At 47.9% G+C, this 10982-nt stretch overlaps 1 protein-coding gene across 1 annotated transcript; it reads left to right on the top strand.

Moving 5' to 3' along the window:
• The first annotated feature begins 1056 nt into the window (after nt 1-1056).
• LOC119407062 (monoglyceride lipase) lies at nt 1057-10773 on the top strand. The gene is made up of 6 exons (XM_037673900.2): nt 1057-1166; nt 1815-1951; nt 4840-4950; nt 8593-8766; nt 9595-9726; nt 10526-10773. Exons 1-6 carry the CDS (start codon nt 1067-1069, stop codon nt 10670-10672), a joined length of 801 nt encoding a protein of 266 aa, XP_037529828.2. The 5' UTR covers nt 1057-1066; the 3' UTR covers nt 10673-10773.
• The last annotated feature ends 209 nt before the right edge of the window (nt 10774-10982 follow it).

The following is a 10982-nucleotide window of genomic DNA, read 5'->3' as shown; positions in this document are numbered from 1 at the left end:
ACAAAATGTCCAACATGACCCCTTCCGCTTGTGCAGGGCAGCCAGCGGAAAATACTTTTGGTTTACCTCTCTGCCTTTTAATCGAAGCTTTTATAACTAAGAGTCGGGCGTACAGAAATGCTGTCCTTGAAGGTGCGCTAGTAACATGCGTATTTGCATGCGCTGTTTTCGAATCACTGACGCTCTCTCGTTCATAAGCTTGTCGGAAATCGGCAAATGCTGATTTGGTAATCTGATTTTTTATCGAGTTGCCTTGCAATTTCACGTTTCCGCATTTCATTGTGACCTGGATATGAACGCATGACCGTCGTTGCTGATACTGGCAACTGCGGTGCTGCGCTACTAAGCACGTGTATGAAGCTCCATTTCCCGGCATGGAGGAAGGAAACAGTTATGAGAAAGAAAGAAAGAAAGAAAGAAAGAAAGAAAGAAAGAAAGAAAGAAAGAAAGAAAGAAAGAAAGAAAGAAAGAAAGAAAGAAAGAAAGAAAGAAAGAGAAAGAAAGAAAGAAAGAAAGAAAGAAAGAAAGAAAGAAAGAAAGAAAGAAAGAAAGAAAGAAAGAAAGGAAAAGAAATTGCCCCCATTTTCCCGATAGAGCAAGGTTTCCTTAATTTTTTCTATGTCCCCTCTCTCCTTCTGTCTAACGTAAACGAAAAAGCAAGACAGAGACGACAAAGAAGAAGAGGTGAATTGCATCTGTAGCTGCCCAGGAATCCACCGACCGAACTCATCTACCAAAGATGTCAACAGGCAGCGTTCGCGTCGACGATAGCACCTCGTTCCTGAATGAAGACGGACACAACATCGTCTGCACGACCTGGAGAACCGAAGCGGAGCCCAGGCATGATTGCACGTTCCCCAGTTGTATTGCTACATATTGCTCATAGATATCTGGCCAGACTTACAGACAGTGTTGATTAAATAGTTTCCTAATCGGTGTTTCCTAATCGTAAGTTGGCCATTATTCTAGAAGGACGGAATGCTTGGCCAATTGATAAATCGTTGAAAAATAAAAAATTGCTAAAACACGAGCGTTTTTCTTTTGTTGTTACAGGGCACTACTCTTTATGGCGCACGGCTACGGTGACTACTCACAAGACGACGGTTACATGATCCTGGCGAAGGCCCTGGCTCCTCGGGGCTTCTATGTGTTTTCTCACGACCATGGCAAGTGGCGTTGTGCATAGTGAAAAAAAAAAAAAACCTGCTTGCAATGGGCCGCTTTTGCTATACATACACGGGTAGTCACGAGCAATAGATTTTAAGAAAAAAAAAGTAACGCATGCTCTTTTTTTCTTTTTCTGCTTGAGTGTGTATGATAGGAAACACCTATTTAGTTTTCGATCAGTGACCACTCCCGATTTCTTGTTTAAGTCATATCATTTATTGAATTTATCCCAAAACATTACCTGTTTTGTTCCTATCGAACTCGTAACATAGATTGATTATCGCATAGAAGAGGTAGATTGAAGTTCGGTTTCTCGGATTTCGCGATGATACAGAAGTGCTTGTGCATCGACGCGAAGTTATAATGCTTACATCAAGGCATTAAAAAAACACGCAAGTCTTGTTCTTGGGTATCTTGGCCTTATATTATGTGATGCAGGGGGCCGATGTCTGAAGATGTGTCTTCGTCAGCACTGTGTCAAGTATTTGAAAAATGATGCCGTTACCTGTGCGTAATCACAACCTGTCGATCCAACAATTAGGTCAGATGTGCGAATAATATACTACAAATATTTTGAGGGCTATTGCTAAGAGTATGATAAAGGCGTTGGGGCGATATGGCTGATTCGGATGATACCGTCTTTGCAGTCGGTCACGGCAGAAGCGAGGGACCCAGGGCCATGATCAGGACGTTCGACATCTACGTGGACGATATTCTCACGCACATCGACATGGAGCAGGCAAAGTTTCCCGGCAAACCGGTCTACCTCTTCGGACACTCCATGGTGGGGATATGTACGAGGAAACAGAAGCCTAGGAAACAGAAGCCTTGATGGTGGGGTTACTTCAAACCCATTGTGAGAAAGACCCTGCTCAGGCAAATTATTACTCCATCTCGATGGTCAAATTGCACAGTTGGTGTCTGCTGTGCGTATGTCATGGTACGAGCAGCGTTTATCAATTTAAGCAATAGAAAAAACGAAAAAATGCAGTGGCTTAGCTCGGCTATGCCAGGATAACGTAGCATTAGCAAAGGTTCAGCTAATTATTCTTAGCTTTCCTGGTTGTCTAGGATTAAGCTTGATTATCATGCTTACTGCTGCTCCAATGACCCACACATGGTATACGTATTATTGGCACATGTATATTTATTTTGCCAGGCAACTACTTCGGGATTCGATGAGTTAAGCTTCTCACCTTTTTCTGCGCCGTTGTGCAGCATTTGCGCTCTTCTTCTCCATCGCTATACCACACTGGCAAAAGCCAGTCAGAGGCACTATCAAGCGGCTCCAGCGCAGTGTCAGACGGCGACTGCATAGCGAAGGCGAATAGCTGCGCGCATGGCGGCGCCAGTACGTCTGCCACGGCTACGACGTCACTCCTCTCGAATGCGCAGACCGGCGGCGGCGGAGTGCGCGGGAGGTGCCGGCTCTGGTGCGCCAGCTGTGTGACATCCTTGATCCTCGCGCATGCGCAGCACGGCTCTTCAGGAGGCGCGCGAAACTGGCTCGGCTAGGCCAGTGTAGCTAACGCTACAAAAATCGAAGCCAATTCCACCCCGAGTGAAAGCTGTACGAACTGGGAAGCATTGATTCGCCTGTGTTTGCCCTTCTATTTATCTGCTCTCTTCTGGCGCTGGTATTCCAAAGATGCAGCCTGCTCGGATTATGTGTATCAAACGTGGGACCTCCGTGACCACAACGCGAGACATGAGACGACGACAGGGCTGTCCCTTAAACTCTCCGCAGCTAAAAACCTAGCTAAGAAACAAGAACTGAGCGCTCATGCAAAATTAAGAACTATTTAGCAACCAAACATGTGATCTTGTACTCACCGTCCTACCGCTATCTTCTATACTCGCGGACAACATTTCTTATAATAAAGAATTGGGCGAGTTGGTGTTGGTTCATAATGAAACGGGGGCTCGAATGAAACGGCACACAAGAAAAGATTGACACGGGACTTTTCTTGGCAATGAAGGAAAAGCTACGGGGCGGGGCATCTACACATGTACCGCTCCTACGCGAAGTAGTTAGGCTCAGAGCGCGTTTCGTACCTCTGTGGAAAGTGATGACTGTGCGGTATAGGCTTCGCGTAGCATTAGATTTCTCTGCTTAGGCGACTATTGGTGGGTAAAGTTCGTCGCAAGTTTCTGAGGCTAGTCGGCGGAAGAGCCATAATGAGATGTGCAGCGATGAGCACTCTTAGGGTGAACACGCGAGCGCGTGACCGACGGCACTGTCAGCGCCGCGTAACAGCAATCCTTGGAAACATTGCTCATGCGCAGCATGTGCTCTGCGATACACTCTTTCCACCGCGCGCACCATGTCACGTATACGCTCGTTGTGGATACGCTTGTGTGCGCGCAGTGGAAAGATTATTTCGTAGAACGCATGATGCGCATGCGCGATGTTTTCGTCGACGACCGTTACGCGGCGCTGACAGTGCCGTCGGCCTAACGTCGGCCACGCGCCAGTTCACCAGTGCTCATTGCTCAACTCATGCTCAACCGAAGAAGCAAACGCCCTTAGGCGTTTGAGGTGCTCGTAAAAGGCGCGACTTTCTCACACGTGCAAAAATGTGAAAGGACAACGTGTGAATTAAATCAAGTATAACTATCACACCGCCGGGTGCTACGTCCTGTCCACGGTGTAAGATACCTTACACCCTGGTCCTCTCTCAAAGAGCTTCCTGTGGAAAATAAAGGAGTTCTTTTTTTAATCCTAATTCTCACGTAGAAAGCAAGGACACTGTTACGGACTACATTCATTGACGGTAGCATTCGCGTGGTTTCGCTCTGCAGCCTTCGCTTCACTGCGAATAAAAGTTGTCCGCGACTACAGGAATAGGGTACGTGTAGACCACCTCGAAGGACAGGCGTTCTTTTCAGGCAATACCGCGAGGTTTCCTCCGCTCGTCCTTGAACAGGGTCCCCGGCGTTCGGGGTCGTTGTACATCAACTCATGCGCTTACCGTTTATAACGAGACAACAGATTCCAACACTGATATGCCGCCTTTGCCACGCGGCAATCGTGTTCTTGCTTGAGAATGAAGGCCTGTTTACTCTCTGTACTCTACACTGGCGTAGTCAGAAGGGTGGAAGGGGGGATAGAAGGGGGGAGGGGGCTTTACACACGCCTCGCAACGCGTCGGCTTTTACACACGCCTAGTCAAACCTTCCAGTGTTATCGCTGGTGCTAGCCTTAGTTCGAGAAGAAACTGAACTGCTGGCGGTGTGTGCGCAATGTTATGAGCACATTGTAATATAATATCTGGGGTTTAACATCCCGAAACCATGATATGATTATGAGAGACGCCGTAGTGGAGGGCTCCGGAAATTTCGACCACCTGGGGTTCTTTAACGCGCACCTAAATCTAAGTACACGGGCCTCAAACATTTTCGCCTCCATCGAAAATGCAGCCGCCGCGGCCGGGATTCGATCCCGCGACCTTCGGGTCAGCAGTCGAGCGCCATAACCACTAGACCACCGTGGCGGGGCTGAGCACATTGCACAACAACTGGGAAGTTTCCCCCACATTGCGGCGCGGCCTGCACCGAGCTTTGGTAACACGTGTAACGGTAACATGTAACCGAGCGCGCGTTGCAATATAACTCGACATTTTTACTGGGGCCACGTCTTGTGTTTACCCTACGTTGTCTTCTGTTGAACAGGGTGGTCTGCTGGTCATCCTGGTGGCACTGCGCAGGCCCGGCGGTTTCGCTGGCATGGTTGTGATGTCACCCCTACTTGGCATAAAGCACCCGTATTACACGCGGTTCACGGTAAGCAGAAACTGAACCCCAAACATGAACGTTTCACTGTTGACTGCGATACAGAGAAGTTTGGAAGCCACCTCTGTCACATTATTTGTGCCGTGACAAGAGCAATACCGCAAGCTGGGGAGGAAGCAACAGCTGGGGACAATAGCAATAGCTTTCGCTATTTTTTTTTCATGACCTTCCAGTTAGCCCTAGCCGCCACTCTTGTAAGCATTTTTTTTTTTTTGCATTAGTTCACGAAGTCACTGCAAGCGAGATTGGCCGCCGTATGCAAGCAAGCGCGAGATATTAAGCGTCAAAACTGTCACTTTCGGAGATTAGGAATACTTCCTGGCACATTAAGTGTTCAAATCACGATATTATTCACGACAGCGTACTGGGGACTCCGGATAATTAGACCACTTGCGGTTCCTTAACGTCCATATAATCTAAGCACATGGACGTTCTTTACATTTAGCCCCCATAGGGCTGACGCGCTGGAGTTTTGAGTACTGTGGCGGAGCCTGGTGGCGTGCGCCGAAGTTGCTTGGGTAGTCAAAAATGGACGCCGACCGGCGAGTTACGCAGTTCTCAGTTGCTTTAAGCGTTTTACTTAATTTTGCGCCTAGTTTTCAGGCTGAAAAAGTGCTTAAAACGTACGCAGGAACTTGTCCGCTATGCCTGCAGAGTCTGACATGTTTGACGAGCGATCACTGCTTCAACAAACCGTGCCGAAAGCAGGTGGTCTGGGCGACGGCTCTGAGCAGCGCGCGGTCCCTAAGCGCGGTCGCCGCCGTTATTGTTGCGTGGTTAATTGCCTCGAACATGGGGGTAAGGATCCTAATGTGCGGTTTTACTGGTTCCCCTGAAAGCCGTACGAAGTGGAGCGACGGAACCGCTGGATACGTGCCGTCCGACGCGTGAAGTGAGTACGCGAGCAAAACGTGGTTTGCAACGTAACGTGCCAATTACTTTTCGTACGCGCGTGCACGCATTTATATATGTATATATTCCCTGGGTGCAGTCCAGACGGCACGCCGTGGCTGCCGACGGCGATCACGAGGATATGCAGCTGGCATTTCGTGCGAAACGAGAAAAACGATGCCATGAGTCACCCTGCGTATGTGCCTACGATTTTTCCGGCAGCTTACAGCCGGCTGCTTCCAGCGGCCGGCTGTAAACATTGCGCGCTGTCGCTTCTCGACCGCCACCGCACGCTGGCAGAATTTGACGAATTCCCTAGAAGCAAATGTTGAGAATTACGACCGTGCATGGGGAAAAAGTGTGTTTGCGACTGAATGCGGCAGAAAACGGCACACGACGCGAATGCGCCCATTCGGGCCGCCGACGGCTAGCCTTCGTCACTGCACCTTTCTTGATTCCGTTTCGTCGTGTAATGCAAATCATGTCGGCTTTCTTAACAGCAATCTATTCGTTTATGCACTGTCGTTAATCGCGCGAGCATGCCTCGTAAAACTTAACTCGAGTTCAACGTCGTATGAGATTCGCTGCACTCGCGAGTTGCAGCGCGCCGAAGTGGTTCCTTCAATCTCCTGCACGTCGTAAACATACTTGACGTTGACGAGCTTCTTGCGTTTACGCAGATTGCTTGGCCTGAAGAACTCAGCCACGCCAGAAACTGGCCGAGATCCAAAGCGCAGCACAACCGACAGCGGCGGCTCCATTGCGCATCTGAGCTTAGTGCTGCATGCGGCCGCGTGTCTGACTACTCGAAACCAAAGAACTTGTCGTAGGGGGCGCTTTTTAGCACCGTTTTCGCAGCGCCGCCTGGGCAGCCAGTCAGGCCTATCGAAGTACGGTCGCCGTGGTTGGAAATCGAAACCACGCCGGCGAGCTTACAAGTGCGACGCCTTACGTGCTAAGCTACCGCGATTGCTAACGCTTTGGGAAATTGACAACTCAAACGCGCGAAGGGTTACGCCACAAAGTGGCTTGCTGTGCTTATTGCGAACGAAACTGTTGCACTGAAATAGTTAGTTTTAAATTTATAATTTCACATTGATGAAATACTTGCGACGCTAATTCCCCATGTAAGGAATAAGTATGCCATCGCAGGTCGAATCCTAAAAAAAAAAAAAGCGTGCCACCTGTCGAATACAGCAGTTCTTCGCGCACTGTTATAAGCGGTGTGCTGACACATTTTACTTACGATACAGAACTATCAAGACGAGATATTCGGTGCTTTCTCATTTGTTATATTTGGTTGTCTTTTATTCGCGCTGAAATACAGCTATAATAAATTGAACATAGCTATTATATACCTTCAAATAAGTTACGCAGCTGAAATCGTCGCCCTCACCGCCTCCTTGTTCTGGCTTACCATGAAATACACCATATCACTTATGCCCCCTGCGTATGCTTATAGGCCGTAGCCGTGGACAGCGCTTCTTAAGACTAATTTAAATAAGATTTAACCGACTAATATGTCAGCCAGTGGTCATGCATTTGACCAGTCGCATTCCATGCGATACAATCACACTTCAAATAAAGCTGACTTCTTGGGCGCAGTGTTCAGCTTACATAACCATTATCAAATACTAACCATATGAAGCGCATATGTGACACTCCAAATTTTAGAAACTAGATTTTTAGGTATGCTTGACGTAAGGCGCCTTCTTCTAACTTAAAAAGAAAGATAACTGGCACAATTATCCGGCAAATGAAAACCAGACGCATCGACACAAGACAAGGGGGTCGTATGAAGACGGTGCCATTGAATTTTTGAGAGAGACCCAACAATAGAAGCCTCAGGGCTGAGGTCATTCTAGTTGATAAAGAATCTTAAAAATCGCGCTGAAACACCACTAACATTCAGGTGGACATAAGAACGGGTACAAATCGGGGTGCCTTGAGGCACTTGTCTGGAAAAGCAATCGTTTTTTTTTTTTTCTCTCAAAGGCTTCGACAAACCTTAGCAGAACGGGATTCGACGGATGAAGAAAAACTAAAACAGACAGGTCTGAGTATCAGCTGTCTTTTCTCGGGCTGGAATCTGTCTTAAAGGGACCCTAAACAGCATCTGAAAATACAAAGAATAAGCGTGTTATTGTCTCCCGGCGCTTCCCGTCTTTTCGGCACAATTCGTGACGCCAGCAGTCTGTTCACGTGACGTCACGAGGAAATAAAGTCTAGATTGGTCCATATACGAGAAGTATAAGCTGTGAATTGGCTCCTACACTGCTTCGCCATGCAGTCACACGTCCGTTCTGTCTTGTCTCGCATGACTGTTGTGCGCGGTAAACTGATCTCACTTCGTTTCGTGCGTTTTCGACTGCGCAAACGGAAATAACCACGTGTAGCCGACGTGCGATAAATACTGATAGGCTCAACGCTTAGTGTTGACATTGTCCATGTGTTTTGTGAAGAAATAATTGGCGAGGCGAAGACAGCGCCTGTGGGAAAGGCAGTGAAGGCGTGAAAGAAACCACTGTCTCGTCTTTGAACTCGGAGTCGTTGATGGACCCGTTAACCAATGCTACCAAATGTCCACCAGTGTTACCGTATGTCCACTAATGTCAGCCAATCTGGGATGTCCGTTGTTGCAAGAGCAGCGTTGTCCTCCTACTGTCTCAATTCAACGAATATGCTACCGCGAATAATGCATAGACAACAACCCGAGTTCTGTCTGAACACTTTCACTTGCAGACATGCTTGGCTCGCCTGCTGGTCTGCATCATGCCTTGCCTCCCGACGGTGACGGCGAACGCCGATTGCTCCTGCAGAGACATCGCCGTCGTGGCCCGGATGAACAACGACCCGCTCAACTACATCGGAACCGTCCGCCTTCGATGGGTGGTCGCCATGGTGGACGCGATAGAGGTGAGGAACCCGTCGGTCGTGGGACACCTTGGCATACGCATGCGCAATTCATATTATTATTAAGGCGAAAGCCATAATAATATTACGCACTGCGCATTATAAAATTCAGTATAGGTTTTGGTGGATAGGTTTTAATCAAGTGGTGATTTCAGAGACTGATTTTGCTTTTGTGGTATTGTGCGCATGCTTGAGGGTTCTTAAGCTAAGCTTTCGGAAGAATGAAATTTAGTTGCGAGTGTGCGCTTGTCCGTGTCTTATATGTCCTCTTCCTTCCTCTCTTAACATTTGCGCCATCAATTGAAGTTCACCTATGCACCAACTAGCCCGACAGCAAGTGCTATTTAAAAAAAACAAGCTTTGCAATGAATGCAAATATGAAAATGAAGCGATGACGTGCTTCTCAAATTGCTCTGCCTTTGGTCTACGGCTTTCCGGTAGTAAATGGGGGAAGGGAGCAGTTCTTGGAATCCAACATAGCGCCATTATCGTCAAAAATCTGCGTGGTATAACACTGCCCTTCAGACAATGACGGGATGGGTACGATTGAGCAAGCGTATGGGCAGACTTGGAGCCCCCTTAGATGATAAGGGGGGCCGGCTGCCTTTTCTTCCCTCTTTCCTCCCTCACCCCACGTGTTCGGACACCTATTGGAGTGGGCAGAGAAATACAGTACATTAGTAGACGACAGTACATAAGCTAGGGAAAAATTCATGGTGAAAATTCGATTACAATGTAAAATGTTTACGAAAGAGCCAATGCTGTTGCAACACACAATATTATATTTTGCATGCTTTCGTTTATGTGATTTCCGTCTTTGATATCTTACAGGAAGCTCAAGCTCGATCGAGTGCCGTAGAACTGCCCTTTCTTCTGCAGCACGGAACAGGCGATGTGGTCTGTGACCCTGAAGCATCGAAGCAGTTCTTCGAAAAGGCCGCAAGCAGAGACAAGAGCCTCAAAGTGAGCAATCTGCTAGCCTCATTCACCTAGGTGTTGACACGGGCTTCTTAGCATTTTTGAGTCCTCGGGATAGGCGACCGCCGCGGCGGTGATCGAACCCGTGACCTTCGGGTCAGCATCCGAGCATCGTAACCACTGCGCCCCCACGGCGGGCAGCTGATTGATAGTGGTCGCGGTAAATAACGTATTCTCCGGCACAGTTATATGGCTTTCAACGTCATTTCAGCACTAGTATTGCGGCTGTTTGTCAAACGCCTCGGTCATGTTCATCACTTATGGAAACACGTAGGCGCGAAGCGGACGAGGACGAAGAACACGGTGGACAGGATGGGTGCCAAATATCAGCACGTCTTGTTCCTTGCCGAACAAAATCACACATAAGCAACCACACCATCGAAACATGCGCACTCCCACCATCACTAAAACATAAAAAGCTCTTACACGTGCATGCTCACAGTCTTATGTAAGATAGTATTTTACAACGGGCAAATGGCTGACCAAAAATGACGCTTCTTTATCCAGTAATCATATGGATGGTTTGCTGATACACTTCGAGCCTTGTTGACTGATATACACAGTTTCAATAACCCGTCTTTCAGTCATGTCACTACTGTTAGCGATAAATATTGTAAACTGGAATTGTGGGTAGCAACCACAGCTCTTTACATGTGATGTATGTATGATCACCTAGCTGAAACCAAAGCTTTGCTCTATGTTTATCACATCGTATCTTCAGTCTATTCACAAAAGTTTTGCTCCATGTTTATCACATCGTATCTTCATTCCATTCACATCGCAGTTGTACAATGGCGCATACCACACCCTCCTAGAGGAGCCCGACGGAGTCGCCCAAGAAGTTCTCAAAGACATTCTCGATTGGTTGACGGCCAGGCTGCCCCCTGAAAAGAGCGCCTCGAACCAACCGGGCATCTCTGGTCAACCTTGAGAGCGCGAAGGAAGCGTCGCAGGCCATGACGTCAAAGCCGTGAACGGCGCGCTTTCTTTTCTTTTCAAATGTCGCTAAAACATTTTTGCGCCCTCACTCCGCAGAGGATCGCGCAAAGTCGTATGCGTGATTGCCAGTATGCCACAACGTATTAAACTCTACGCTGCGAGTTATCTTGCTGCCCGGTTCTCGCCCATCATGGCAGCTTGTAGACGATTTTACGTAACACACATGGGCGCCGCCACCTTGGGCTGTTAAACAAATGTTTTCTTAATTCTTTGTGTGATGACGTCAATCGATAAGGTCAGGA

The sequence above is a fragment of the Rhipicephalus sanguineus genome, chromosome 10 (assembly GCF_013339695.2).
Source record: "Rhipicephalus sanguineus isolate Rsan-2018 chromosome 10, BIME_Rsan_1.4, whole genome shotgun sequence".
In the NCBI taxonomy this organism is placed as follows: Eukaryota; Metazoa; Arthropoda; class Arachnida; order Ixodida; family Ixodidae; genus Rhipicephalus; species Rhipicephalus sanguineus.
Note: the sequence above shows the minus strand (reverse complement) of the source record. Positions and strands in the feature narration are given on the sequence as shown.

Coding starts and splice junctions, on each gene's coding strand:
- LOC119407062 (XM_037673900.2), top strand. CDS start 1,067: ATGGCGCACGGCTACGGTGACTACTCACAAGACGACGGTTACATGATC. Junction 4,951..8,592: donor CGTATTACACGCGGTTCACG/GTAAGCAGAAAC, acceptor TTTCACTTGCAG/ACATGCTTGGCTCGCCTGCT. Junction 8,767..9,594: donor CCATGGTGGACGCGATAGAG/GTGAGGAACCCG, acceptor GATATCTTACAG/GAAGCTCAAGCTCGATCGAG.